Genomic DNA, 15,833 nt, shown 5'->3' on the forward strand with positions numbered 1-15,833 from the left:
TTTTTTCTGCTGAGTTAGGTGAACATTCCAAAAGCTGCACTGCTTCACTTTTTCATTGTATTTCAAATACTGTTTTGGTGACGTATTTGTATTTTGTATTAAACTATTATTTAACAAGTATCGATTTCTAACGTCTCTGTCTGGGGCATAAGTGTCATCACTGATGTTAACTTTAACTCTGCAAATCAATTGTAATTTCTTCTAATAAGCGTTATAAGTATAAGACAACACCACCACCCTCATCGATGACTTAAGTCTTAGTTGGATTTTTATATCAGAATACCGTTTTTGTGAAAATCGCAAATAGATCACTTTGAAAATAAGCACTCGAGTTATCACGCGCCTATTCAAAAAAAAAAATGTAAATGTAGTTAATACAAATATATTTAGCAACCATGAAATATTTTACCCAGAACTGTGACTAAGTGCTCGTCATGAGGCAGCAATTTTGGCACTTTTTCCAATAACATTGCAATTTATTTTTTCTAATTTTTAAAAACTACTAAGTACCTATGTATGTAAATAGATAGTGAAGGCATGAAATTATATGTATGTATTTCCTCAAAGCCTAAACATAGCAACTGTCAATGCGGGTATTATCATTTAACAGGCGCCACAAGCAGTAGCAAAATGATAAGCCAGACAGAAGTGGCTAGCAGATAGTGCTGGTAAAGATACAAATTTAACGATAAATTAAAAAATTACGAATTTAGAAAATATACAAAATTTTATGAGTGGAAAAAATTAATGAACTTATTAATAAAAAAAAAATCAATTATAAGATGTTTTATAGACGGACATTTCCGCACAGTTTTCGCGTTATGAAGCACTTAAAATCTATTTTATTTTTTATTAATTTGGTTGTATATAAATATGTAGTAAGTATGTACCCAATATTCGTACTGAGGAGCCACGTTTAGGGTAACACTAGGTAACACTCGTTCGACAGCTAAACTTTAATTTTTGAGCTGAAAATCAAAAGTAATTCATTCGCCACTATGAAAACGGCCCTTGGAGTACATTGCGTTTCCGAGTAGTTAGCGCGCAGTACAAAGTCTAAGTGGTTTATTTGATGAAAAAAAAAACCTATCGACCCATTCGATTAAATGCTTTTTGCTACTGCTAAAATTTAATTAATAAACACACTTCTCTACTTGTGTACATTTGAAAACATATATACATACATGCATAGGCAAATATGAAGCCATTTAAATCGATACACTCAATCACTTAACAAGTTCGTGCAAATGTTTGCGAAGTAATTATTATATATATATTTTTTTTGCAAATCTATAATTTTTTCAATCTCAATTTTCATTGTACGTAATAAAAATGTAACTTATATTTTTGCTATTTTTGGAGAGGTGTAAATAGCTACGGTCACATTGAATCAATACGCAGTCGAGCTTATCGAATGTCGATTGTACAGCTATATTTTTAACAAAGAATTAAGCTGCGTACTTTTCGAAATTGTATGCCTTACTTCTTTTTATTCGAGGAATTCAATTTCTTTTAATTCGATTGCAACTTTTGCCGGTTTTGAATGCTTTGAAAATTTGTTTAAGTAAAATTTTGTATTTTATATGCAACAACTTTTAAATTATTGGCTGAAGACAAGCGGCTAAGCTTTATTTAAAATAAACTTGCCTTTTCACTTTTTTCATTCATACATAGATATTCACAGTACACTCGCGATATCGTGACGCTAACAGAACTTAATAAAAAACGCCCTTTTCCCAATTATTTTGATTATTCGAAAATATTTTTGGAAATTTTTTAAAATAAATTAATACAATTTACAGTTTTTTGAGATAAGTGGTTAGTGGTGTAACGCTACCATAAAAACTACGACTTCGCTGAAATTTCGTATGTGCTATGCTTAGACAAGGCCGTATATGAAACTTCGTAAATATTGGGTTACTGCCACGCCTACCCTACTAAACTCGATTGTCACTCTTGATTGCAATAAATCAGAAGTTTAATCCACTGCAATGTGTACTATTAATAACAAACCTGGCTCCAATTAGTAAATTTATCAAATTTTGATAAAATGTGGCTTAGACCGTGCTTTATTTAGAAACGCTTTTTTTTTTGAGATATATTTACATATAAAATATTAGCAACCGAATTTTTCCCATACGTGTAGATTTGGTTAGGTTGCCTTTTAAGATTATAATGCACTTTTCTGTGAATTTTAGCAAATAGCTAATGCTCTAGTCTGCAATACCTGTCCTTCAGTGAAGAGAAGTACGCAGAGCCAGGGTAGCTCAGTCGTGATTTGGCAAAATCCGGACAAAGGCAAAACCAAACTTGGCAAGGAATGTTGCAAATTCAATGTAAAAGTGTGCCATTAGCGTTGTCCTCGTCACATGCCGTACACTTTCCACTTGTTTGCATCTATAGTATATATTAGATATTATATGCTAACGATGAAATTTCAAAAAAAAAAAACGCACGGCTTCTTAATCCAACTGTTTTGAATTTGGTAAAAGATTTCATAAAAAATAGTTGTGTGTTTTCACTTCACTTTATACTTTACAAAATTAAGATGAAATTTCAATCAACCGTCAACTCCAGAATTTTAACGAAGCCTTCATGATTCTATACTCTTATATCTAATATTTTTTTTTTATGAATATTTGATAAATTCCCAACTAACCTGCCGCTACCCAAGAAGAAATTAAGTGAAATTAGTAATTTAAAAAAAATAAAGTAATGTTTGAGAGAACCATATGGCTATATAACTAAAGATATCGAAAAGCTAGTTCACATATGTATACACATATCGATGGCTGAGTGGAAGATCGACCTATCTCGGCAACCAGTTCGAAAACGCCCTATCTCAGAAAATATTTCAACAACGCTTTATCTCAGAAAACTTTTCAAGAACTTCAGAACTTGATTGAAAAATGCCCTAGCTCAGTATTTCAGTAGCTCAGTATTTTCAAAAACGCCCTATCTAAGCTTATTTTCAATATATTTTCGTTTGAGATAGGGCGTTTTTGAAGCGAATTCTGAGATAGGGCATTATTAAACCAAATTCTGAGATAGGGTGTTTTTCGATAATATTCTGAAATAGGGCGTTTTTCAATCAAATTCTGAAGTAGGGCGTTCTTGAAAAGTTTTCTGAGATAGGGCGTTTTCGAACTGGCTGCCGAGATAGATCGAACTTCCACTCAGCCATCGATATATTTTTATTGGTCAGAATACCATGTTTTTAATATTAAGTATGCAGTTTTTCAAATTCCAAACATTAATATATTACCTATTTTTGGCCACTTCGAAAACATTGTGAGATGTTGATTAAATTTTAATACATTTTTTATATAATTTAATTTTTATTTAATTTATATTTTTACAAGTTGTTATTATATTTCACCTGTGGGTAAACAAATCTTACAAAACATTTTTAACCGACTGCCGTTGAACTAGAGACTAGAAACTTTAAGGTTGGCTCAGAAGCCAATGGCAATGCAATGTGAAATATGAATTAGTCCGGTAGGTGGCGTAGGTGTCGGGATATTTGAAAACTCGTATTTATGGTCCGATATTGTTCGTCCTATTTGGAATATATATTATCTACCTAGTATTTAAAAGCGAATAACTACACAGTCGAGATAGTTGAAAAATTCGTAGTTATGATCCGATTTTTTTTTCATATTTAGAACTTGTTATAAAACTTTAATAGACGGAAATAACTACACAAAAAATTTTGCCATTAGGTGGGGCGGGTCAATTTTTCTTTTTTGCTACTAACCACGAACAAAAGCTTGTCTTAATTTTTTTTTTAATTACTTGTTTAAATTTTATTTAATTTTTCGTTTACGTTACTAAATTTTTTTGTTTCGTTTTACTCTGACTAATTTTATTTTTTAGTTTTAACATTCTTTTTATAATTTGGCATTGCTTTCAAGTTTTCTTTGGGCTAGGATACTGACTTGAAATAGAAAAGAAATTGATATTATAATCAGAGCTGAGCATTCGAATTAAATTATATGTGTAGTATAATTAATCGCAAATAATTTAGTTACGACTGAATTAGTCGGGAATAAATTTCTTATGTTTAAAGGTTTCGTGTTTTTATCCGTTTTTTTTTTTTTAATAATTTTTTAAAACTCGATTTGTACCACACTGTGCAACGATTTACTTTCATTTCTATTGCCACCGATTCTCAGTTAGTTTAATTCTGTTTGCTGTTTCATCAAGATTATTACTTCTTTTATTTTCATTAACTATTCTAATAACAAATAAAATAATGTATCTGTCATTCGAATAATTTTTCTTTGAATAAACAAAATTACATATTTATTTATTATATACGAATAATGACGACAACAATTTATTTACTTGTTATTTGTCATGCGAACAAATTTTGCCTAACTCTGATTTTAATTGGCATATGTTTTTTTTTTAAATTAAATTTCAAAGCTCTTTTTCATTTCTATGTTTTAGTTTCCTTGATCCTAATTTTCTTAATTGTGCACGCAGAGGTCTGCAAAGTAGTGCCTTTCATTTTTTCGCCTACAACCCACACACTTAGCACCGCACTCCGATGACACTCCTATCTATTGCCAGCAGCAGCAAAGTTGAAAAAAAAAATCATTTATTTTTCTTCAACAAATTTACCGTCGCTAAATGCAAGCGACAAAAGCAACGGCGAACCGACCTTTACGGCAGAATTATGCCGTTAAACTTAAAATTCACGCAATTACCCAAGTATGTTTGTTTTTAATTTCGTACTCACCCTAGGTTGAGCCATTAATGCTCTGGGAGCGATGTCCAGCCCGACCTGTGCCACTTTTGCAAGCAGCACACGCTGTGCAACGTTTGCCGAGTTGTGGTTTTCTGGTTGAGGAGTTGTTGAGCTTTTAGCTGGTGGGTGGATGCGGCGGTCACTTTTTGGCTATGTGGCCGGCTCGCAAGTCCACTTTACGCTCCTTGTCTATATAGTATTTTTAGATGTTATATATTTGTTTGTTTGTTTCTTTGTTTTGCTATGAATATTCTTAGGAACACTTCACTGCAGTTTTCGTGCACTTGCCTAGTTGCATGTATGCTTGTGGCATGCAACCTTGCATTAATTTTATTGCAAATCTTTTGTTGGCTTCTTCTCTACAGTTTGTTCACTTTGCTTTTTTTATTTATAGATAGGTATATGTAATTTACATCAACACAGGCACATTTGTTTGCAATAATTTTGTGTTTTTTTAATGTTTCTTTTTGTTTTTGTTAAGCGACACACGCGACGGTAAAACGCGACGAAACGAATAAGAAAATTATTGCAAGTAAAATATTTTGTTTTTCTTTGCTTTAAATATGCTTTTCGTATTTTTTATTTGTGAATATTGCAGCTGATTGTTATTTATTTTTATAAAGTATTCCTTACTTCTTCTGCTTCTTGTTCTTAAAGTGTACTTTATTGTTAATTTAATTTTTTTAAAATCGTATACAATGCTTGTATATGTAGTTGTGGAATAATTTCTTGTTTTTATTTTATAAATTTATATATTTATTTGTTTGTTTGTTTGTTGTTTAGCGCTTAGTGCTCGTATATAATTTTGCGTTTTAGTATACTTGATTGCTTCGGGATTGGTTGGTTTCCTTTTAGCGGCTTGGCATTTGATTGCGCTTCGCAAGCGCCTTCTGCCTGCTTTTGTTTGTTTATAGCTTGTATGCAGTTGTCATAACGGTATTTTAGTTAGCTGCTTGTTTTAGTTGTTGTTCTCCAATGTTTAGATATTACTTTCTGCCGCCTGGTAACATTTAACACTGTCGTTGTTCTTGTTGTATGCAGTTGTTGCTCGTATACAAAGTTGCCGTGGAAAAGTTAAGTTGCTTTGTTTTGTATGTAGGTAAAATATTTTTGAACGCCTCTTTCTTTTCTTTTTAAGTAAGTAAGTATGTATGTACGTAGTTGCTTTCGAAAAGATGTTCTTCTTCGTCTTGTTTCAGTAGTAGTAGTGTTGTAGTTGTTGTTGTTGTTCTTGTTAGCGTGTATATGCTCACAAATATCACAGCTTCATCGACGTTCTTTCGCTTTCCGCTCTGTCCGTTTCCTTGACTTACTGACTGTATTATAACGCTTCCGTTGCTATATATATGTATAAAATACGTTTGCAAATTATATAATTTTCGAAAAGCTAACTCAAACTTTTTCGCAACCCACTGCACCTATTTCTCGCCTCTACGAACTGTCAGTTTACCAGTTTCACGCTTTTCGACACTTTAACGACGTTTGCGACGACTACCGCGTTCCGCGTGAATTCCCGACGCGTTTCACCAACTGGCACAGCGTTGCTAAAAGTGCGCACAACACAGTTTACGGATTTGCACAAAAACTTTTGGCTTCACAGCTTGAAAAAAATATTGTTCGGCAAAAAATTTATTAATCAAAAATTACTTTCCGCTGCAACGATTGGATGAATTTGCAGTTTGCGTAACCAAATTAAAAAGGTGTTGTAAGTCCAAAACAAAAATGCCACAAAAACCGTAAAATGCAAATAGCTCACTCTAAGCTGCTCTTGTTGTTATTGTTATTATTATCATTTTTTTTTTTTAACTTTTAATATTACACAAGTGTTCTTGTTGCACAATTTACGCGCGCGCGCGCGATTAATTCAATTGCAATTAATCAAATGCTGTCAAAAATGTTGCTGCTGCTGCTGCTGTTGTTGCTTTACGCGCCACTCTCTCGTCTGGATTTTGTTAAAGCAACCAAATATTTAAGACTTGTTTTTTGTTTGGTTTGCTATTTTAAATTTCAGTTTTGTTTTGTTACATTCGCGCGTAGAGTGGCAGCAGCAACTTGCAAATGATTTGTGTTCTACGGCTGAGCGGTCTGTCTGCCTGCTTACTTGCTGGCTTGCCTGACTGACTCAGCGCACGACCTGCTGCTGCACTCTCGTATAATGGCTGAAGAAAACACTTCGATAATGCACGCGCACTTCCCAGAACGCACCTACACGTCACGCCGACTAACTGACTGACTGCGGCTGACGAAGTGGCTAACAATGGCTCGCAGCCCGTCTGCCTGTGCGTTCGAATGCTCGCTGCCACACAATCCTGTCCAAGTTGCAAAAGTCCTGCTAATGCATTTTAAGCGCTCCACTAGCGACGGCAATGCAGCGGCGTGCAATGTGCGCGTTCTTCCTTTTTAGCTTGTTTGCTCGTTGAGCGCGCGAAACAGCTAGAGTAATAAATTTTCTACGCTCTATAGGTCAGTTGAAAGTAATTATATGAAATATTTTGCATGCCTCGCGTTGCATGAATGTTTTTTTTTTGTTGTTTTAGTAAATATAAACTTTTAATAATTTACGCGTAGTTTTTCATAAAAAATTCCTTATTTACCGTAAAATCGCGTTACGCGTTACCGTTGTAGACTTTTCGTTTTGTTATTGTTGCGATTTTTGTTTGGGAAAAATGAATTGGAAATTACGCTTATTTTATTTCGCTCTCTACACAGCACACGTCGTACGCGTTTCGAAGGCAAACACACACTGGGCTTGTCAATCACAACGGCAACTACACTTGGCGGGGGTAAATAATAGCCGCTGCCGTCGACACACCGATAGGCAGATAAACACACACATGCTCGCGCGCGCACAAAGGAACGCGCTCGCACTCAGCACTTTGAAGTATGGCAACTAGCTGCGGATACTAAGCGGCAGCGGTGCAGCAACAACTACAATTACAACTACAACGCTGCTGCATACTTAGTTTGCGAAATGAACGAGTCAAGCGCACAGCACATGAACAGCAGATGGATGGATGGCTAGATGGATGACTCGACGGCGTAGGAAAGAAAGAACGGCCGTAGCGCTGTTAATGGATAGCGCGTTTCAAGTGCAAGCAGGCGCAATGCGAGTAGAGCAACAATTGTGCCATTAAAAATGTGCGAACGAGAGCGCATTAGGGGCGCGCCTCACGTGCGCGAAAGCGATAGCACGCTTGTGGTGGTAGTTGGGTTCAAGAAGGCAGCAAGAAGATGATTTGAAAGGTAAACAGCAAGCAGCGCTATCGGTGTACTAAACTGTTGAGGAGAGCAATTGAGTGATTGAATGTGGAAATGAGTAAATGTGTGCATGGGTTGCAGCGAAGAGAGATGGATACGACGTACAGGCGAATAGTGCGTACATTGGGAGAGCAACGCGCAGGGCGAATTCACCTACATATGTATAACCGTGTTGTGCGCTCCAAATTATCTAGCTGCAAACTCAACTCAATTTGACGGCGAAAAGACGCACATTGCTAGCGAAAGTTGCCTTATTTTACTCCACGCTCCACACGCGCACACATACACACCCTATCATTTGCGCTCTGCTGTAGGCGCGCGCGCTCATAAAAGAAGGAATGACTGATTTGTTACTACGCCTCTTGTGACATGCCCACTGACTGGAGAAGGTGAAGCATAAGCGAAAATTACGATATCTCCACTCACTTGTCACACAAAGCCACCAAAGAATGCTCAGTGCTGCACAATGTTTGCAGCCTTTTTGTTGTTCTTGCCGGTTGCGTATGCATAATACAACAGCTACATATGTATATCGCACGTTTAATAATAAAGTGACGTAACTCAAAATTTACGTTTTTGGAGATTTCATTATGCAAATAATAAGCTTGATAAGTCTAACAGATAACGAAATTTCCCAAATATGGCGCAGATATATTTTTTTTCCATCTGTCTTTTTGTTTACCAACTGTATGAATTGATAAAAATTTGATTGCGTTTTCCCACAAAATAAAAATTTTGAAATACTTCGTTATATTAATAAAGGTACGATATGCTCGCCACTCATACTTCGCGCGCTCTCAAACGCCCATTTAATGAGGCGCCTTATCTAGAGTTAAGAGCGCGCACAACCACCCACCAACCCACCCCTTTAAAATTCATTTGTTGGTGTAAAAATTTTGCTCAAGCGCACACATTCTGTGGCTTGCCGTCGCCTAGACGCAACTTGAGTCAGAAGTTTCCACCGTCTTGCCAACTCCGAAACACTCACCCACACACATACACTCATCGATACGAGTGTTTCCTTTTATAGTACATGTTTCGTCTTAACCATCTTCATCTTCTTCTGGCTGATGAGCGCTGTAGTGCCGCCTTCACTTTTCATGCGCCCATCATTTCGCAAAGCGCCACTCGTCAGCGCTGCCCCAAAGCAAGCGGTAGTGATACATAGCAATGCAGGCTGGCTGTCGTCTGTCGTCTGCTGAGTGAACTCAACTCAGCTCCAATACATATGTACATATTTTGTTGTTGCTTTGTTGTCTGTCAATGCTTGTTGTTGCTGTTGGTGTTGTTGGCGCAAAACACAACTCAGCAGCGCATTGGCATCGTCGCATTTCGCGCAAACATTTGAAATTTATTTGGCTTTAGCTGAAATGAGATGGCTTATATCATGTTGATGAAAATCCTCTATGCTCACCTCACCGACCGACTCCGCGACCGTTCTTGCACGCGCTCCCATACTGTTTATTGTTGTTGCTTGCGCGCGCTCATTGCTCCACCGTTCTTCGATAAGTTTGGAGCACTGCCTTGCCGCGCGCGCGTTCTCACCACTATGGCTTATTCAGATAAGCCACTCTCCGTTTGTCTACCTGTTCGGCAGCGCCTCAGCGCCTTCTGCACAAGCGTATGTACCAACTTACTCTTGTCGCTCATGTAGCGAATGCCCCGCGAACTTCCCTTGCAAATCAGCAAAAACCAATCCCATTTGTTATTTTCGCTTGAGTGAGTGGCAGTTTGCATCAGTTCGGTTTTCAGTCTTTTGGCCAACATCGTTGTCGACTTGATTGCTGTTGTTGTTTTTGGCCTTGTTGTTGTTATTGCTTGTTGGCCGCTATTCCGTACGCTGTGCGCTGAATGGTCGGTGGGTGGGTTTGGCCTTACTCGCTTGCTTGCAAGTGTTGTTTTATTTACTACACTGACTACTACGGTTGGCGTTTGTGGATGTTGTTGTCGTTTGGCGACGTTGTTGGTGCATTGTTAGTTGAGCGTGTCGCGTACGAAATGTAGCAATTTCTGTTGTTTTTGTTGTTTCCAACATCCATTCACTCGACGTACATACATATGTATGCAAGGGCGCGTGTGTGTGCATCTGTGTGATATTCAGGTGTAAGCACTACACTCATCATTTTCATCAACACCATTACCAGCTACGTCAACAACAACAACAACAACAGCAATCAATAGTCACTCGCTCACCACAAGGCAGCCAGCAGCCGTGTTGTGCGGTTCTTGTTATTGCTCTCGCTAAATTCCACCTATGTGAGCATTTGTGTTGTTGGTGCGCTCAATGACGAAGCTATGGCCATTCTGACCATTAATGGGGCGGCGAAAATGTGACGGATTGGGTTGGCAAAAAGTGCTTATGTAAAAAAAAGTGCAATTTTTCAAAGTTCCATTACTCAATTAAAGGGTCTTTTAATTGAGTTAATTGAGTTGTTGCTTTAAAATTTATCGAATTTAAAACATCCGCCTGGATATAAAAAGGACCTAACTACAAAATAAAGGCATCGGTAAGAATAATGCTGTGCCTTAGAGGCCTGAGAAACGCAAATAAATGAGGGGCATATGCATTATTTAGTGCAAAAGTGTGTAAGAAGCTTTTATTTAAAACTCAGCGATGAAAAGAAATTAAATTGCGACGGCAAAACACTTTCTTTCAGAAGCTTTGCCAAATTACATTGAATGCACTTTTTCGCCTCAAGCACATAGTTGTACAACAACAATAAAAGGAGACATGCTCGCCTTACTGCAAAAGAAAAAACTAAATGTAATTTTTCACTCTCTTCTCAAAGCAACAACTATTTTGCCCTTTGACCATGCAGGGATGCCAAGTTTGGCGAAATTTAAATAATAAATATGTGGAAATTTGTACACTAAATAAATAAATATTTTACGCTCACACATTTGCTAGTGCTTGGCCGAGCTACTCCTCCGAATTTTGGTGCGCCCCTTAGTGTTGTCACACCAACGGCAAATGGTTTTCATTGCAGAAATATACTCGGACGTTTGCCAGGTGTTCAATCGGATTACGATTAGCAGCCCGTCGTACAACAGGCCTCCCTGCGGTGACACCTGGTAACGCAATGGTTGCTAGGGGGCGAGCGGCGACTACACATCTTCCATTCTCTTTATTGGGCCGGACCAAATTATTTGTTGCCAGTATCAGTTTGCCTTGGGGGCGCTAACCAAAGTAGTATAGACGTGAGCGGAGTGTGGTTTAGCGGGTCCGGTCCCGTGCAGACGCTCCCTTCCTCCGTCACTCAGGGGAACATATTATGGAGTCCGGAACTCACAAACAAAACCCGAAAAGAGCCACAACAATTGCAGAAAACAATTAAAGCGTTGGCACCCACGGTTTTACCTAAACCCAGTCCTATACGTAGGCAGATAGAGGGTGTACTGGCATCCACCAGCGCTTGACTAAGGTACCGCCTGGTCTGAGGAGTTCAAAGGCCAATATTACCCGGGAAAGAAGCATTGCTGGGGAAGCCTGCACGACAAGCATCGAACATCTTGCGCTCGCCACTCAGCGAACAGCGTCTGATAAGCTTATTGTTTGTGGCACCAGGAGCTTGATGAACTGCAAGACGGTCACAGACTTCATCCAAACGCATCTACCGTTTATTGAACATCAGTTCATAAAGTAGGACTTCGGAGCAAGCCCTGGCCCAGTCCCTAAAGAGGGCCAAGATGCAGGGTGCTATATACTTTGCGCAAAGGCCGTGTGGACCGGAGGGTAAATAACGTCATCGGCGAACGTAACGTAGAAAGCAGGATCTCTAAGAGCCGATGGATGTGGGTTCATTCCGCCTTGACAAATGTGGCATTGCATGTTCAGAAAAGAAAATCCAAGACAGCCAACCTCGTGTACGGAAGCTGGCTGGCTACAGGGGAATGTTAAACTAATTGCCTGTGATGACAGTAGAACGGTAGAGCTGCACAAAGCGACTGTCGACAGAGGAGAAGTATCCAGGGGCCCAGCTGCAAGTTTCATAAGCGCAAGATATGACGTCACGTTCCAGAGCGAGGAATCGTTGGAATCTGCGGATATTTTAGAAATGTTGCTGGAATTCAATCTCAATACTCCACACACAATTGGAGTGCAATTATATTTTTCAAGAGTTTTAAAAATTAGTTGGTTGGACATCTTTTTTTAGCTAGACTGGAGATAACCAGCAATCTAGGAACACTAGGAAATATATAACTTATTATTATTTATGAAAATAAAGAAAATTCTATAGAAGGACTGTTTCGAACATATTCCACTTTAATGCAAGTTTCGCAAAACTCTAAAAACATGAATAAAAAGCTGAAATGCAGCAAAATATATTTTATTGAAACATTGTCATTGTATTTTTATGTAAATAGAAACCTCTCCAAATAAACAGCCGGAAAATAGATCACAAAGTACTTACAGCACAGCATTTAAGAGGAGAAGCCTGCATGTATTAATCATGGCAAAATAGAAAACAGTTGGATAAGTCACAGATCTTTCGAATCAAAGCATGTTATGCTCTCCAAATAGCAGGTTTCTACAAGGCGCTCTAAATCTAAAAATAGGTTGGTCTTCATTAGACTCAATTCTTTTATAGTCGAGCCACTTCTTCAGGTTTGGAAAAAATATATATATATATACTCGAAGGAGCTTAATCGGAAGGATATGCTGGATGGAGAAGCGGCCCCAAAAACGGATTTTTGCTTGTTTTCCATTTGTGTCGAAAGTCGCGAGGATGCCCGCTTGCAATGGCTGAATCGCAAACTAAATGGCGCTGCCTACTCAAAACTTGGCAGTTGGTACTTTTTTCAATCGGAATTATCAAACTTATATATTTTAGGACTTTTGGCAAAATATTTCAGAAAAATATTTCGATTTGCCTGAGCTGCACCGATTTGAAAATATCTCCAAAAACCTCATTATTTTGATTCCATTGATGAAATATTGAAACATTTTTATGAAGACCTTTTAATTATTTTTAAAAATTAATTTTATTAATAAAGACTCGGTTTTTTGAAGTCTCTTCAAATTGGTTCAGCTAAAGTAAATCTTAAAATGTGTCTGAAAGTGTTTAAACATAGGTAATAGTTTGTAAAATTCCGGTGGAAAACCCGCCACTTTTTTTTTGTGAGGCGTCCTTATATACATAAGGTATTATGGCTTTCAAAGTCAGAGGACAATATAAAGGCCTCGACTTTTTGTTTACCAAATATTTGCGATTCATAAAAACTATAGCATTGGCATCCCTACAACCACAAGGCGGCGAATTTTCGGCTGCAGCTTTTCTTCATCTACCCACATATAATGCATACAAATATATGTATGTATGTATGTACATACACATTCGATGCAACTTCAATTTCATTATATGTAAGCGACAACAACAACAACCATAAACAAAGCAGCAAGGCAACTTTCGCTCCCTACACCACCAAATTATTTCGTTTTTATTGTTGTCACTATCGTCGTCATTGTTGACGTTGTGCTGCGGTTCTATCAGTCAAAAGCCGCTCAAAAAAGTGCTGGTAGCTCGCGCGCACTCGCTCGCAGATTTCACTGCAAGGCGCTATATCCCGGCGATGGCCTCCCCCTTTCGCCGCTGCGGCACCCAACAACATTTTTAGCAACTTTTAACTGCTTTTGTTGGTGCGCCGCTGCCGATATGTGAGCTCCTCTCATTTTTCTTTCTGCAAATCGGACGCTTGGCTTTTCTTATACCGCACTACGAAAAGCTGGGGCTGGCGCATTCGCTGACTTGGGGCTGGTGCTGTCTGTCTTCGTCGTTGTTGTATGTAGTTTGCCGCTGATTTTGCAGTTGTCGTTTGTCGACTGGCTGTGTGTATGTTTGTATGCGCGCATTCGTCTTCTAACAAAGCAGTTGCTATTTGTTTGTTGTTGTAATTGTTCGCGCTGCTTTATATACTTCATTTGGCGTTGTCGTGCTTGTGTAGACAAGAAAAGGTAACGCCTTCAAAATTTATATTTTTTGTAATTTTTGTTTTTGCGCGCTACTACAACCAACAGCAGCTTCAACCCCACCCACTAAATGGCTGCATGGTTAAGGCGCTGCCATACAAACATAATTAAAAAAAAGAGCAAACATATGTATGAAGATTGTTCCGCAAACCAAATAAACTAATGTTTTTTAAACAGCCTGCCAGAGCAATTTTTTCGAATTTGCATTTGATTTGAAATCTTTAATTTTTAAACATTTTCATTTAAATTTAAATATTTATTTTTATATTCCCATGAGATGCGCGCCCATCACACACTTTCTTTCAACGACCAAAAAACAGCTGTTCCACACTTTCACAAACGCGTTGAGCATTGTTTTGGCCGTTGTCATGTTGCATGTGGCGGCAGTGTGTGACACATTTAACTTTTGGGCCAACAGGAAATTTTACTAACAAATTTGTTGCTAATAAATCATTTTCTGTTTGCACACCGAAAATTTCCACACTCCTTTTACGTGATGCCCACGCGCGCGCGACGACGGCAGCTGCGAATGGTGGGCAGCGCGCTCTTCGTCCTGCATGCATTCACACTCCTCAAAACATGCTTTACACCTCACTCACCTCCCACACAAAACGGGCTTAACTATGCATAGTTAGTGACTGAGTAAATATAGTACTCGCTCGAACCCTTACAAATACTCCAATTATTCTTATGTAGCAGGAAATTTGGCTCCCCGCGTATCCTTTATCGCGCTGATCACTCTGCCCTCGACGCTCTCACGCCATGTTGAGAGCGCGCGCGCAACGCAGAGCGCGTCGAGTACGGGCTGTGCTCTACATACTTATGTACATACTATATGTTTCCATGGAGTTGCTACAGACAAAATCCTTTTTCACTTTTGTTATTCACCGTCGCTCGGCCAAACAGTGTTACTATACTTGCTATTCTTATTGCTGCCGTTGTGGTTGTTGCTGTTGTTGTTGCACACAACTGTCTGCGTCGAGTCCTAGTGGCAGTTTAAAAAGCGGTTAACACATATTCCCAGGCAATTTTTCATCAAGCCGGGCTTTTATTTTGTTTGCTGTGCGCTCGCTCTGCCATTGCACGCTTTCGACTTTTCGCGACGGTGGCGGCGTTTTATTTGGGCAACATCGCCACAACAGCAGCAACAGCACCATCCAGCAGCAACATCTGCGGCCTTCATATTTTTAATGTGTTTGTTGTTGGTTTGTTGAAGTTCGCATAGCCGTCGCTTTACTGCTGGCTGTTAGCCCGGCTGGCTGCCTCGTTGGTTCGTTGTTCCTCAATTTTTCGTTTAGGAAAATGAAAAATTACTTTGCTGATTTGGCGGCGGTGGCGGCAGCGGTTGTTATTTTTCCTACTCATTCATTTTGTTGTTGTTATGGTGGACAGGGCTGTTGTTGTCGCTACTGTGCTGCTGCTGCTACTGCTGCCGTTGTTGACGATGATGCTGCAATATTTCGTTGTTGTTTTGATGTCATTGCGCATTTTTATTTGCAGCAGCCGTCTCTGAAAATCGCTACGAAAGCGACAACAACAACAACAACTGAAGCTAACAATATAGTAGTAAAAGTACAATGGCGGCGTTTACAATGCCGAAAATTCATCAAAAACAGCTGATTGCCAGACTTTTTATTTTTTGGTTGGAAAAGCGAAATGCAACGTGTTTTTTGGTTGTATGTGTGGGTGTGTTTGTGTGAGCGAATTGTGCACGTCATTGTTATTGTTTACGCATACATTTGTGCCAACATATTTGTGTCTTGCCTCGCTTGCGTCGGTGTTACATTGTTTTGTTATTGTCCAAGCGAGCCATTCTTCTACTTGTTCTTCTTCGTTGTTTCCTATTTTTAATTT

At 38.7% G+C, this 15,833-nt stretch overlaps 1 protein-coding gene across 6 annotated transcripts in view; it reads right to left on the reverse strand.

Annotated features, from left to right (window-relative positions):
- Window positions 1-15,833, reverse strand: part of LOC118737979 (homeobox protein homothorax) — a 615,436-nt gene that overhangs the window by 461,215 nt on the left and 138,388 nt on the right. For 3 of the 6 annotated variants that reach the window (XM_036468821.1, XM_036468826.1, XM_036468827.1), the window contains exon 1: window positions 4,745-7,833. In XM_036468821.1, coding sequence (XP_036324714.1) covers window positions 4,745-4,759 — 15 coding nt within the window. In that variant the 5' untranslated portion in view covers window positions 4,760-7,833. Of the gene's footprint in view, window positions 1-4,744; window positions 7,836-15,833 lie in introns of those variants that run through there. The other 3 variants (XM_036468823.1, XM_036468822.1, XM_036468825.1) reach the window with 3 other exon arrangements.

This window comes from Rhagoletis pomonella, unplaced genomic scaffold (assembly GCF_013731165.1).
Source record: "Rhagoletis pomonella isolate Grant_MI unplaced genomic scaffold, Rhpom_1.0 Rhpom_scaffold_00004, whole genome shotgun sequence".
In the NCBI taxonomy this organism is placed as follows: Eukaryota; Metazoa; Arthropoda; class Insecta; order Diptera; family Tephritidae; genus Rhagoletis; species Rhagoletis pomonella.